This window comes from Strix uralensis, chromosome Z (assembly GCF_047716275.1).
Source record: "Strix uralensis isolate ZFMK-TIS-50842 chromosome Z, bStrUra1, whole genome shotgun sequence".
In the NCBI taxonomy this organism is placed as follows: domain Eukaryota; kingdom Metazoa; phylum Chordata; class Aves; order Strigiformes; family Strigidae; genus Strix; species Strix uralensis.
In genome coordinates this window covers 34,961,650-34,976,883 of record NC_134012.1, presented here as the reverse complement: position 1 = coordinate 34,976,883, position 15,234 = coordinate 34,961,650, and the positions used below count along the sequence as shown (strand labels likewise).

The window sequence follows — 15,234 nt, the reverse complement described above, 5'->3', positions numbered from 1 at the left end:
GAGACACATTCATCATTTTGTCAGGTTTGACCAATGAATTTTATAAAAACCCAAGGATATTTTGAAAGGCTGCTGACCAAATTTCAGTCAAGAGGTGCATCTTAATAGAAAACATGTGGTACATTGTTACCTGTGACTAACATTTTGGTCCTTCATTATATGGTGAAAATCTGCTGGCGGATAAAGAGAAGACTTCTTTTGTTAAGAACACTTTCACTGGTGGAAAAGAGTTGGCATCCCCTCATAATATGAAGCCCTTTGAGAAAAGCTGGTTGTTTCTACTGCTGCCTGTTGTACTAAGAGTTGTATGCTCCTCCTTTATTAGTGTCAACCTTGGGGTGAAAGTGATGAAGGGACAGTCTGTCTTCCTGTCAGAAGATGACCTCAAGTTTTCCATCCCCAGAGAGAAGGATGTCTGCAAAGTAGAAGTTGTGATTAATGAGCCAATAACACAGAGGGTTGGGAAACTAACTCCACAGGTATTTGGGCTCCATTGTGCTGCTCTGAGTGTTCATGTGTGTGCAGGTGTGGGAGAAATTAGAACGAGCTGCTTTACTTTTTTTTTTTGGGGGGGGGGGGGGGGCGGTAGTGAGTAAAAGGCACGAAACTGAATAGTCTGTGAGATTCAACCTTTTGTTAAAAGTAGCCAGCTGACAGAGGACAGCACTCCTGAAATCCAAAAGCGAAGCTTGGTAACATGAGTGCATAAAAGTGAGTTCAGTCAGAGTCCCCTTTCACAAGTGGAGAATGGGTGTTTCAAAACTTTTGGTTAGGAGATATTCTCCAATCTCTCAGTTGCTTGTTCTTCTACCATGAGGGTAACCAGTGCCCCTTGGGTAATGCATAGCCCGCTAGAGCATTTTGCATTTTAGTCACACAGCCACTGCTTAGGGAGCAATTAAAAAAAAAAAATCATCACATACAATAAGCACATTGTGTACACTGTTTGCTCTGCTCTGCAACAGCTAAATTGCTAGCAGATGGCAAATACATTAAAAAAAGTTTTTTGACAAAATTTCAAGCTTGTAGGAATAATGAATTGTATTTCACATATCACCGTTCTGCTACTCATTTGCCTTACAAATCTCCCACCTGAGTCATAGCAGGAAGGAGTTGGAAGTAATTGACATGAAGATGTAATGGTAGAGATAGAAGATGGATGCTTTTAATGAACCATAACCAAACAGGTTTTGTCTATTTTCAAAAATTTTTGTCTGTTGTACCATAGAGCACATGCTTCTATATGTTTGTATATGTATATTGTTTTAAAGATCTTTGAGGTTTCTGGTGGTCACTGGTAAGGCAGATGCAGGAGCACCCATGTCAATAGATTTTTCAAAGCTTCAGGCTTGGTCATCATCATTATTTTTGCAGATCACTGAATTCAGCTAAACCAACACTCAGAGGAGCAGAGGCACGCCAGGGAAAACAGGAGGCAATGAGCAGGGCAAATGTGTGATCTTCTCTAGAGACTGGCCTCAGGATGGCAATGCCTCTGCTGAGACTTCCCCAGAGCTTGCTCTCTGTCAGCACAGGGACTTGTAGTCCCCCCTCTCCACTTCCCCAGTCTAGTTTGGTGTATGAGGAGAAAAGAGAGTTACATGTCTGATAGCTGGCAAACCTCTTCTGTATGCAAGCTGGCTGTCTGGCTGAGTGATTTTGCTTTCAATTTCTGCCTCAGCCTCTATGTGCAGTAGGAACAAGGAATTTTGAAAAAGCCACTTTGTCCTTTGTAACCTGACATGCTTCAAGCACAGGGTCAGAGGCAGTCTTCCAGAGACCCCAGGAGATATGTACTCACCATACCTTATTTTCCAAAATACCCATGGTCCTTGCCTTTCCCCACTCCCAACCCCACCTCCATTAAGTGCCCATCCTTTCATGGCCCCGATGTGAGCCCAGGCAGCCAAGCATAGCTCTTGGAGGCTGCAGGCACACCTTGTCTGGCGGGGTGAGCTCTGCTGGGCAGGCGGCCCTGAGCTACCAGGCAGGAGAGGGGCTGTGGCTGCTGGCGGTGTCCAGGATACCTCCCCTGGACAGCTACTGGCCTGAGGGCCACCCCATTAGGAAAGGCACCTTATCCTCAACCATGGGGAGGTGGGAGTGCCAGAGACACACCACTATGGGGTCCCCCAGTGAGACTGCCAGTGAGATAGGCAGTCTGGTTATCTCAAGTCATATTTCCTTCCTGGGAAAGAATTAGATGGCATTTGTAAGTTGAGGGCTTCTGTTTTAAATGACAAAATCCTGAGCCAGACACTGGAAAGTGCTGTCTGAGCTTTCACTATTCCTGAAAAAAGGTGCCAGAGTCCAGCCCTCCCAGTGCCACTCATGCTCCTTCTACCAGGAGATTCTGCAGCCGGAAAATGTCTCTGATCTGATCTGGTTTCCTGCCATTAAAGTGAGTAATGTCCTAGGAATGGATGTCAATTTAATTATAAATTATAATTGAAAACCAGTTGAAGTAGAAAAAAACCAAAGCTCGACAGTAATTAGGAAAAGATTTAGATCTCCTTTGTCTTACCCAGTGAATTTATAGACAATTAGAGTTGCCTGTTCATATAAAATGAAAACGTATTAGAAAACATGAAACAGATGTTTCTTTTTGCAAAGCAGATTGTGTCTTATATGCATGTAAAATGACTGTCAGTCAGTGGTAACAGACCTTTGTGGAAAGGTCCTTCATTTTCCATCCCCTTGTTATCAATTAAGAGATGGAACTAATGATGTCTTAGAAAGAAATAAATTATTTATATGATAGACCATCTTCTCTGCTGTGGGCAGTCCCTTCTGATATGAACAGGGATGCATCATCTGAGCAGTATCTCATTGGCAGGTGCACACCAGACCTACATGTCACCAAAAACCCTACTGACTTTGAAGGCTCTACACTGATTTACATCAGTGAAGAATCTCATCTTCAGTGTACAACTAACAACAATTAAACTACTGGAAGCTGTAATATGAGTGGCTTTTATATACAATGTACTTTTTTTTTCTTTAAGGTAACACAACACCTAACTACTTCTCTTATTTTTTTTTTCTATTTGTAGGATGTCACTTAGGACTATGTAATTAATTAATCACCTTCCTTTATGTTAGCTTGTACTAAGAAAGAAAAGACATTAAGTAAGAAAAAGACATATTTACTGTTTGTTGAATAGTGAAAAATAACGAAACACATGTTTCTGTGAAATAATACAAAACAGAATTACAATACAGAAAACAATACACAACCGAAAGCCACAACTTAGTCAAAACCTTCATCATATGAGAGCAGTTTTGTTTCTCACAAGCTGTTCTTGTCCCTTCTTTCTGAGCAGTCCCAATAAATAAAATCAATCATACTTTCCATAGCATCTTGTATTACAGATTATTCCAGGATTAGGAAACATGGTAAATCCATGCGTATGTATCTGATAATCAACTAACTCAATACTTAAAAAAAAAAAAAAAGACTTCATACAATGTCTTTCTTGATGAAAGTTAGAAGCAGGCAATACATTTTAAAATCACTAGGGATACAGAAAAATTACCAGACAATTTGAGAGTCTGAGAATAACTTCAGTGGAGGTGGACACTGCCAGTAATAATGAAAGCTGATAAACTCCAATTTTTCCATTATAGAAAGATGTACATTCTAATTCTGTGTCATGGCTAGAAAGAAACAAAGGTCACTAGTTCTTACATCCTTTCATGTAAATCCATGAAGTGGTCATGATGAGCTTCAGTTGACTATGCATTAACAACTAATTTAGGAATTAAAGTATTACTTTATTTTTACACTGAAAGTCAGAGTATCCAAAGACTTTCTCTAGGCAGTGCACTTCCAGTCAACATTTCAGAACCCCACAAAAATCCCCCTTTCATTTCATCATCCTCCAAAGTGGTTGGGGAAATGCAGGTTCAGGCAAGGCACTTCATTTTCATGATTTCTTTGGTGTATTTTAAGAAATGAGTGGTAGTAAGAAATGACCTTTCTGCAAAAAGATATGGTTTGTCAGTTAGCCGCATACGTATATTAATCCTTATGGCCTCATCAAGTCTATTAGTGAATGCCAAACAGATTTTACTTCAGTCCATAGAAGAACTAATCGTGTGTGAATACTGCCCATAAAAACTGAATCAAAACCATGTTTAGTTTCACGGTGAGACACTCAGGAAATGAAACTATCGGTGTTTGCTTTCTTGCTGGCAAGAATATGCCCTGACTCTCTGTAGAAACATGAGTATCCTCCATCTATGCATGGGCTGTGCAGGGGTTCCCTGTTATCACAAGAATAACATAGAGATGGTCTCCCAGTGCTAGGAGCTTTCAGCTGTTAAACTCTATAAAGAAATGTAGCTACATGGGAATTATAATTTGCCAGACTTGCAAATGTGCATATGTGAGGACATGAAAATCTATGCCCCAGAATCCAAATCCCTGCTCCAAAGAATGGGTGTGTCAGAACTCTCCAAAGCAATCTTTTTTCCATTTGGATGAGGCATTTTTTCTCATTGCTTTACTTTCACAAGTCAACAAACCATAAAATAAAAACAGTCAGCCTGAAACAGATAGTTTAATCTGTGGCCAGCCATCTTTGCAAATTTGATCTGTACCAAGTATGTCTCTTTTGAGTTAGTTGGTGGACACACTGTAAAAATTCTGCTTGCTTTTATGCTGTGGGATTACACTGACATTGGGGCTGAGTGTTGGTATGGCACAGAGATGACATCTGATCTGGTAAAAGGCTACTTGTACAGTGTTCCAAAAACCTGTATCTGGGCTAGCAAAGTTTCCAACAGAGAAGTTTCACAGGATCATATTTCTGTAGTCCAATGACAGTGGCTATAAAGCAGGATTTATATACTCAAGCTATCTCCACGAGCAACTTTAAAAGCTAATAAATCTAATGTACTGCAAGAACTGCTGCCTTTTCAGATTCACTGCAGTTCTCCCACTGAATACAACTGCAACTGTAAGTCTGCAGGCTGTGTGAGTGTGCACCTAAAATTTGTTGTACTGGAGGAGGGACCTGGCAGCCTGAAACAATCAAATTTATATGCCCATTCCCTCATAGAGTGTCAGCAGTCCCACGTTAAAGTGGTTGCTCTGGCTCTCACTGAGAGACCACAGAAAAGTGAATACCTGTTCACAGAAACAAACTACAGATTAAACATTTCCTTAGTCTGATGCACTCCTGACAGTCAGAGAGAAGCGTAACAGACACTGTGAAGTTAACATCCTTGGCAGTGTTGTACTTGTCTATTCTTTCTCCTTCATAGGTTTTTGACTGTCACTTCCTTCCTAACGAAGTCAAATATACCCACAATGGCTGTCCAATTTTAGATGACGACATGGTTATGCTTAGGCTGTACAGGTAAGCAGTGGTGGGAGATCACACTTCAATGTTACCAGGAACACAGCTGCCCTCAGGAAGAGCAAACAGTCCATTTTTCATGGTAAAAGCATGTTCTGCTGTACATACAATAACTGTTTAGATCCAGTAGCAGCATCATTAGTCAACAAGTGACCATCTGTTTACAGAAACATTTGTCTCGATGTATTTCAGATACACTCAAATAATGTGTTTGCTAGAATTAAGAAATATGATATACTTCTTATTTATTATGGAAAACCAGTGATTTTGCTTGTTATTATTGAAAGTGACAACAGTATTTTCAGAGGACTGTATGTTCTATGCTGTCCTGCTGGTAGGGACACAGACCCCTGCATGTACACAGTGAGTAACATTTTCCTTTGCACAAACACCCTTTTTACAAGTACAAGGAGGTGGCAGCAATGTCTGGCACCTCATGGACTCTGGCAATCTGGAGTTTGAGGGCACATGAGAGAAAGGGGTTCAAGTAATTCAATTTAGAAGGTGAGGCCAATGTCAAACTCACTGAGTGACAGAAGATGGGATGAAGCATAATTAATTTCCTTCTATCACCTGCAGGTTTACAGAAACAGAAACGTTTATAGAAACATTCACCCTCCATGTGCAGTTACTTGAGCCAGACTGTAACATCATCAAAATGCGCTCCCATGCCCTGGAGGTCCCTGAGTACTATGGTCTGTCCACGGTGATTGACAAGAACATCCTCACTTTTGACTATGACAGGAAGATAAATCTGGATTGCACCATTTCCATACCTTCTTTGGAGACCCACCTGCCTGCTCATGGCCAGCTCATCACTGGGGATGTGCAGCAAGAGCAGCTTCGTGGAGATCAGCCACAGAACTTCCCTGGCACTAGTATGATGTGCTTTAGTTGTTTGTATTAGCAGGTTCAAAGAGACCCACCAGATTAAGTCTGCAGCAGTGGGTTGCTTCAGACACACTGGGTAAGAGTGGGTCATGTGAGGTTTAATGAACAGCTTGAGCTATCATGGAAACTGAAGGGGACATGAAGTTTTTGTGGGGCACAATGCAGATCACAGATCTGGGTCAATAACCTCCCAGTTGGAGTCTTTTTGGCTCCTAGACATGTGGTCCAATGTGACAGCTTTGGGAGTGCCAAGACACAGTAGAAACAGCACAGGGAGTTGTTGGAGGCAGCACCTACCCAAGAGACCAAGGGAGGATGGAGTTGGAAGATGTCAATTGAAAACAAAATCCTGTAGGAAAAGTTAAGTTAGGAAAGGAGTCCTATTTCTCATCACAGTGGCTTTTTATCAGGGTTAGTTTAGCTGTACAGACCAGCTTCCCATGTTGGTTTCTGCTCCTGTAACTGTTCCACTATTGCTTCTCTCCGGTTACAGAGCACAGCCTGGACCAGAAGTGCAGAAATGGGAGCTGCATGCTGGGACTGGGAGCTGTTCATGACACAAAAATGAGCTGTGAAGAATTTCTGAAGATGGGGATTCGATATCAGCACCTTGACCCTCCCTCGCCTGACACTGATTACATTCCTGTGAGGTTGGATCTCACAGACAGTAGAAGCAAAACTCTGCACAAGGTAGACTTTTACACAACATTACGATGTCTGATTGTCCTTCTGGCTTTCAAAAAATTTAAAATCGTTGCTCCTTTTCACATTTGAAGAGAGACAGTGATCCTGAAAATTTGTTCAGTTCTTGCAAGATTGCCAGCTGGGCAAATGAAATGCATTCCATGCTGCTATGCTTAGACCATTATAGCTACAGAGGAACACCTCTGGTTGTTTACTGGCAGGTGTAAGTAGTTTAGCCTGAGAACAAAATTAATTCTGGCACAATTCCACCTTTTTTATAGAGTATGAGCTGCACTGACTTCAACATATATAGTAATTAATAAGTTTAGAGCTATGTGAACAGATTCAGTTAATATTAATTAATGGCTCATGCATGTCTCTGTCAGGTAAAGTTATTCATTAAACTCACATCAAATTAAGCAAGTTATTTCAGCCCAAAATTAAGGACACAAATAAGACTAGTGAATCAAGAAGACTTTTTCATGAGGTCTAAATATTTACTTTAGGCATTTTCTCATTAAAATGCTGCAATTTTTCTTTTCAAACTAATTATTGCTTTAACGTGTACCCCAATTAGCTATGTGAAGGTAATGGAAATTGAACTTATTTTGTTTGCCTCACTTTGTCCTTTCAGTTGTCTCATTTTTCCCCATTGTAGACTGAGTATGCATGGCTTCCTGTTCAGATTGGAGGTGCTATTCCTAATCAAATACCCAAAGCTGCCCCGATGGCAAAGTTCATTCTGGAAGTAGATCAATTTATTTTAACCCCCATTACAACCACAACCATTGATGCTGAAGACAATGAAACTCCAAAGTCCCTGCTTGTATTCAACATTACCAAGCCACCTCCACAGGGTTTCATCACTCATCTATCTGACCATACAAAAGCTGTTGGTTCCTTCACGTGGAAAGATCTCAGTGACATGCTTATTGCATACCAACCTCCAAATAACAGCCACACAGAGAGGAGGAATTATGAGGTAATGTATGAGCATTTGCTGGTTTTCATCTCCTTAAGATTCAGTAAGCTGTAAATAAATGCATTCATTTATAATGCATATTTTTCAGGGAAAAAAAAAAAGTTTCTCTAACCATATCCAGTGCAGGAGCAGAGGTAAAATCTTTTACCACTTTCTCCTATGACTCATCAGCTTAATTGTCTTAACACAAATCAGATATTTGTTGGTCACTACTTAAGAATTTCTTTGTACTGAAAGATGTTTATCCCTTCTGACTAAGAATACTAAAACAGGATCTTTTGGTTCTTCTTTTTCAATTTTTTTTTATTTACTATTTTTTTATGAAGGTAATAGGGGAATAAAACTACTTGTAGATCGAATCAAGAGCCATTGGAAGGATCAGTGGTGCCTTTATCACACTGCTTTTATCTCCATGTACTGATCCCTGTGAGCTGTGGACAGGTGACATACTTAAAGCTATGAAAGAAGGATCAACTAAATGGCAGGGATGCCGTTTGATCTTGCACCCTATCTACTGTGGCAGTGATGGTATGGGGGTAACAAAGAGGGACTCCCAGCAGTTCCTGCAAAAATGAACAACTAGAAAAAGGGCATGATACACTACATAATACAGTTCCTGCTGGGAGGAGTAAAAACACGTCACTAACATAGAGAACATGATGCAAACAATGAGAGCAGGCTGCTACCTACAGGTCCTGGAGTAAGCAAGTAAACATACAGTGCAGATCTATGAGACCAAGGCTGCAGGAACACGTTTACATTTTACGGGAGCAAACAGAGCACCACTTCTACCTTTTCTGTGTTGGCTGCTAGAGATGTTTCTCCCTCCGGATCTGTCACAGAGTCCTGATAGTGAATGTCTCCTACTTTGGGTAGAGTGTTACTTTACTTTTTCAGTAACCCAGTACGGCTAGATATTTTGTTTAATTCAGCAGTGTGGCAGCACTCTGAGAAATAAGCAATAGTCTTAAAAAGGGGATGTAAGAGGAAGAGAAATTAGTTGAGGGAGTATATAAATATGCTGATAGTTATCTGATAAGACAGTTAAGCAATAACCCAAACAAAACAAAATGGTTGGTACTAAAGTAATGAGACTGAAGAGACAGAAAATCAGACCAAGGTAAGCTGGGGAAAGAGTGAACTGGAAAGCAGAGGAACAGTAAGAGTAACTTTGGCACCTGATGCTTACAGGGCTTGCCTTTTTTTAACCTTGGCTGTCACATGAACCTCCTTTCTTTCTGTTTCCTTAGTATGAAGATCAGTCACCCTAACAAACTGCCTGCTCCTTAAGTGCCTCTTCTCTGTTCTGCTTTCAGCATTGTTTGATCAGAGGTTCAAGAATTTGACAATTCAGGAGTTGCACAATTCTAGAGTTTGGCTTTTTTTTTTTTTTAATTTTAAAATTTTTCCTCTGCCAGTCCATATATTTTCATTCATAATATTTTTTCCTACATATGTTAAATAAGCTGGAAATGCCCATTCCTCCTCTTACTATCAAAAAAGTCCTATGTTAATCATTGAGTTAATTGTACCCCAAACAGCAGTGAAAATGTTTATCTTTCCCATTCATTTCCACACATTGCAAACTAATTTTCCCAGCATTCACCATGAAGAGCACAGAAGACAGATATATAATCTAGTGCAGAACCTCAGTCTCTTTTTAGAAGCTAAATCAAGTTTCATTTGCCAACATATTATCAGATGACTTTAAGATCTCTCAGGTAAGAACGCACTATAAATTTTGAGGTACAGCTGGTTTTCAGGCTCTTTTTTTCAGTAAATATCTTGTCTGTTTTCACAACAGGTGGAGTTTGAGGTTCATGACTTCTACTTTGAAAGGAGTTTACCGATCACTGTGCATCTCTCTATCAGAACAACAGATACAAATACTCCTCGTGTTTCATGGAATACAGGTGAGATCTCTTTTCCTCAGTTTACTTTGCTACAGAATTTGTAACACTTTGACACATACATTTGACAAAGCTTTAAAATTCATATTTACACCTAGAGTTTAAGGATCATGAAACTGAGGGGAGTGTAAATTTAGTTTTTGCTTTTATCTATTTTGGGGGGAACATTTTACAACAACATGAAAAAAATCTTAAGTTTTAACTGGAACAAAAAATAAAGAAAAAAGGGAGTTACAGGAAGAATCAAGATTTCTGTATATAGCATTTTCTTAATGAACAAACCAGACACAAGAGTATAGACTATATAAAAATAGTAAAGACAAATATGTGATGGAATAGGAGTAGTAGTGTGTGGGAAAGACTTGTTTGTATTGTTTAAAGTGGAAGTCTGCAAAAATGAACTAGAAAAAGAGTGCATGATACACTACCAGCCATTTGAAGCCTGGAAACCTTACAGGGCCAAGGCCAATTCAAACAGATTTATAATGCCTGCACTGGGGAGGGGACAGGCTTTCCCATCTAGATTGAAAAATGTACACTGATATTATATCATCAAAAGGCAAAGGTGTAAGATCAGACAAGCCTGAAGTTAACACCAAAGAGCAGTCTCCTCACAGGAAAGGGAAGGAGCTGAGAAGGAGAGACCTCATGTCTCCCAGAGAAGCCCCACTTGAAATGACTGTCTGAGTAAAAAGAAGAGATACTGTTCTCTGTCATGAAGCTCAATATATGCTCTTAAATGTAGACTCACTAAGGAAGCTGTGTGCCCAGTTTCGGACATTGTGAGATTGCAAGTGCAATGCTCTGTGTAAATGTCCAGAAATGTGCCTAGCTAGTGTATCAGATCACTGGGAACCAGATACATTTTTTCTCTGAAAAAAATTCCTTAAAGACAGTTGATTAAGTCAAGTATGTCAGAATAAAAGCTGATATCACGCTTTTAAACTGGCCTTGAAATGTCTGTCACAGGTAGATGGAATTAAACATGCTTTTTTTCCTGACTACAAAAACCTTTAGAAAGGTCAGATGCTGACACCCTTGACTGTTGCAGATGCTCTGGTGAAATAACGCTCTGCTCTTTACAGGCCTCAACCTCCTGGAGGGTCAATCCCGACCGATCACATGGCAGCACTTCCAAATTGTAGACAATGATGACATCCAAAATGTTCGCTTGGTCACAGTTGATGGCTTACAGCATGGGCGGCTTACAGTGAGAGGTAAATAATTTCAACTTGAGGACCTGGAAACATGTTCTCTAGTGACAAATGGCTACGAAAATGTGACAGTCAGTAAGATGTTGATAGAGTCATATGTCACTCCCTGCTAAGGGCTGCCAGCATGAGACAGCTTTACACAGGAATGAAGGTGTGGAAGGAAATATGTGGATGGACAGTAAGAAATTAAAAAATTCACAAGCTCATGAGAAAGCCAGTTGCATAGCTTAGACACTTTTGCAAATGTTCACCTCCTTGACTCGGAGATACTTGTAAATCTGGCATTTTGCCTACATACCGCTTTCGTCTGAAAATGAAATTGGTTCTCAGCTGCTTCTCTGGCAGTGAATTCAGGCGGCGTGAGCTAACCGCCTGGTCTCATCACGGCTAAATGAGGATGGGCAACTCCCCGAGAGACAGCGCTGCGATGCCACCGCAAAAACAAGAGAAAGGCCGGCATGGACGAATATTGCTCTGTGTCGCTCAAAGCAAACAAGAAAACCAGAGCCATGAGGATGCATCCTCTGCAGGTCTCCCCTCGGACGATGAACCAGGCCCGCAGGAGCCGCAGCCCGCCGGGCTCCGCCCTCCGCCCTCGGCTCTGCCCCCCGCCCCAGCCGGCGGCAGACGGGCGCCCCGCGCTGCAGCCCGCGGCCCCGGCTTCGTCGGGCAGCTCTGCTCCCTCTGCTGACCGGTTTTCGCTGCTACAACCACGCTAGGCACGGGGATTAAAAACAAGAGCATTGAAAAACTCAGTGTTTAAGCTTTTACTTTCTTAACGCACGTTTACATCCCAAAGCTCAAATTTCAGAGAAATCAGCTATGCTTTCATTGAGCACGCATGACCAAGGCAAAATTTAGTCACTATATTTTCACTTCTTACATTTCTGCTTGAAGGTGCTATGGAATGCCGAGTGATTTTGATTTGTTGGCAAATACAGACATTTGGATACAGCTGTTATTTACTGGCAGCTTTAAGGTTTATTTCAAAAAGTGGCAGTTAAATTAGACTTCTAATTTGTTAGCCTTCTGCATTATCAATATTACTAATTTTGCTTTGCAACCTCATGAGTCAACAAAGTGCTGCTCTCCTTGGGAAAATGGTTAGGTAAAAAAAGCCACTCTGCTGTTGGCAGGGTGGAAAGATGCTGCCACTATCAATGCTGGATTTTTTGATAGTGAAATGTATTTGTGTAAAACGCATAGCCTAGAGACATAAGGCAAGTATTTAAAGAAAAGGGGATGGTGGTATTTGGAATTTAGTAGAAACAGAAACTATTCAGAAGTATGTTTCACCTCATGAAACTACTGCCAAGGAGTTCAGTGTCTGCACGATCATCCTCCTGTACTGTTACAAACAGAAGCTCTGTGGTGTCAGCAGTGTTAGACAGGCTCAGCCCCAGAGATGGTGTTACGGGGGGGGCAGGGGAGTGTGCAGCCAGCCAGGGAGTGGAGCAGGGGACCAGCGGTGTTTGCAGGAGCATGCAGAGCCCAGGCCCCATCTCGTGGTTGCAGTCCCATCCACACACGCAGTGTCATGTCCCGTCCCCACCCCCCCCCGCCCCCCCCCCCCCGCCCCCGAGTTTCCCAGCCTCCGGTGGGCCAGCCAGGGGTGGATATTTCTACTCCAGTGACTGTGCCTTTTTCTCTTTAATGTGTCTGCATAGGCACAAGCAAAGGAAATAATCACCACAGTTTACGGCAATTGCCTTTTTTGTCTAGCAAGCACCAACTGATGTTAAAACTTTAAAGGAAAGCTCAGGTTTAGCCCTCCAGCTGCACCATAACTAATGCTGCCGGCAAATGGTCTGAGCCACTGCCCACTGAATCAGTGGAGGGTTTCCCATTAACGTGGGGAACCACGTTGTGGAACAGCCCAATGTTTTGGATGCTCTTTTGCTGGGTTTGGTAATGCCAGTCCTAGAGCTAAAGGAAATCCCTGAAAGAAGGAGGTATGTATGATGTTGTACTCTGCCTTCTGTCGCCTTTAACAGGTTTTTGTTTGGTGGTAAGGCAGTTATTTCTCCATCTTAAAGTTTGCCCATGATTCTCTCCAAGTAAAGAGCAAAGGGAGTGGGTGGGTGGGTGTCTCTGCTGATGTTACACAGCAGGGAGGACAAAAAAAAAATTCCTTGGAGGCCCTGGGGAGATTGTATCTTCCAGCATCAGCTTGCAGTTCTTGAAACCTTTAACCTGCCTGAATATTTGTGTGTGTGCATAACATGTCCAGTGAACCAGAGGTGTAAAATTGTCTTGTTATAGACAATAACCTCAATATGCAGAAAAACAAGACCCACAAATATTAGTTTTTACTTGCAATGAAATGCTGATCTGAAATTATAAAGCATAACCTCTTTGATGCTTAAAATACATGTAAAATGTTCTGATAAGAATGTAGAGGTTGAAATTAAAGTGGAAACAGTCACAGTTAAAAATCCTTGATATCTCTGGTTATCTTCAGTGCAATGGACATTTGGACCATTTTTGCTGCTATCACAGTTGCAAATTCTGCATTCTTATTAAATATTCCCACTTGTACAAACTTGTTTCCAGTAGGTGAAGTTCTGTTTGATTTTTTCTAGTTAGAAATGCATTCTCCTTCTCTCTCCCTTACTAACATACATAGTAGTGGAAGGATTCTCCTCTGGGCTGAACTGCACATTTTTGATGTGTTTTCTTCCACTGTTTCTGACAGGAGGGAAAGGATTCATGTTCACAGTCTCTGACATTCAGGCTGGAGTTGTTCACTACCATCATGATGACAGTGATTCTGCTAAGGACTTTGTGGTATTTAGGATTTTTGATGGCCTCCACAGTATTCGCCATAAGTTTCCAATCAATATCCTCCCTAAAGATGACAGTCCTCCATTTCTTATCAGCAATGTGGTCATTGAAGTTCATGAGGGACAGACGGTCCTGATTCAGGGCTCCATGCTTCGTGCTTCTGACATGGATTCCAGTGATGATTACATACTATTCAATATTACCAAGCCACCACAGGCTGGAGAAATCATGAAGAAACCAGGACCAAACTTGATAGGTAATGAAACACATCCATAATAGCAAGCTTTTCTTTGTGCTCTCCTTTTTTAACTACATTAAATGTTACAGTTAGACAACTTATTTTGGCTCAGGACATATCATGATAACTTTGGACTTCTTTCATAGTAGTGTAAAACCCCATCATTAATTAATGTTGGTCTCTGCACCAGGATAACTATACCTGTGAACATAATGCTTCCATTCTGAGTCTATTTCCCTACCTTACTTTTCTCGTCCAGAAAAGTTCGGCTAGTCAAGCGTTATTTTATTTGCAAGGATCCCTGACAAGTTCAAAGGTATTAGATGATGCTAGTGATGTTAGAAGAGGAAGAAAGCTCTCCTTCCATTTAACCAAACTCAGAAATTCCCAGGCTAGACTGCAGAGGCTGCTAGTCCTGCAAATTCTCCTCTGTCCTCTGAACAAGGCTTTAGGCTCATTTGTTGATTCTTTTTAAATGATCTTTAAGTGACATAGAAAAGAGGTTGATGATCTTCAGGAAATGTGGAAGACAATGAGATAACATTTCAAAGGGCTTGCCCTAGTTAGAGTGAGAAAAAGGACATTATGCTTCACCAGTTACTTGCACAGCTAGTGGGTAATTTTTATGAATTATTAAAAGCATGCACTGTTCAACAGAAGATATATTCTTCAATTCAACAGGGTATTCTGTCAGCAGCTTTCTTCAGAAGGATCTATTTAATGGAATAATTTATTATCGTAATTTGGGAGGAGAGGTATTTGAAGACTCCCTTGAGTTTGTGCTGTGCGATAGCCATGATCCTCCCAATCTCTCAGAGCCACAGGTAAGAAACTGAAGCATCTTTGGCAGAGTCCTGCATTTTTCCTTCAAATGTCTGATGATTTTACACCTTGTGACAGACTTTCAAATCAAACTGGTATAGATCTTTTCTGTTTGCCATCCTCACGGTCATCACTATAAATAACCTTCTCCAGAGCTAGCTCTTGTTCTTGCTTTCCATGAGGTAATTCTCTCTGCCTGGCTGCAGAGAGACAAGTCCATTGCAAAGACTTTTTCCTACACTGTAAAATGAAATGTTGAAAACAAATTAGATTTTGCAGATGGTACAAACAAACTAAAAAGTCCTCCTGAAGTCAACTGTGAAGAGACTATTTATTTTACCCAGGA

General features: G+C 41.1%; 1 protein-coding gene across 1 annotated transcript in view; it reads left to right on the top strand.

The window, feature by feature from the left end:
- The first annotated feature begins 229 nt into the window (after positions 1-229).
- Positions 230-15,234, top strand: part of FREM1 (FRAS1 related extracellular matrix 1) — a 64,670-nt gene continuing 49,665 nt past the window's right edge. The window contains exons 1-9 of the mRNA XM_074855710.1: positions 230-479; positions 5,269-5,363; positions 5,943-6,248; positions 6,755-6,944; positions 7,597-7,920; positions 9,725-9,833; positions 10,916-11,047; positions 13,740-14,084; positions 14,748-14,890. Of these exons, the coding sequence (XP_074711811.1) occupies positions 249-479; positions 5,269-5,363; positions 5,943-6,248; positions 6,755-6,944; positions 7,597-7,920; positions 9,725-9,833; positions 10,916-11,047; positions 13,740-14,084; positions 14,748-14,890 (1,875 nt within the window). The 5' untranslated portion in view covers positions 230-248. The remainder of the gene's footprint in view (positions 480-5,268; positions 5,364-5,942; positions 6,249-6,754; positions 6,945-7,596; positions 7,921-9,724; positions 9,834-10,915; positions 11,048-13,739; positions 14,085-14,747; positions 14,891-15,234) is intronic.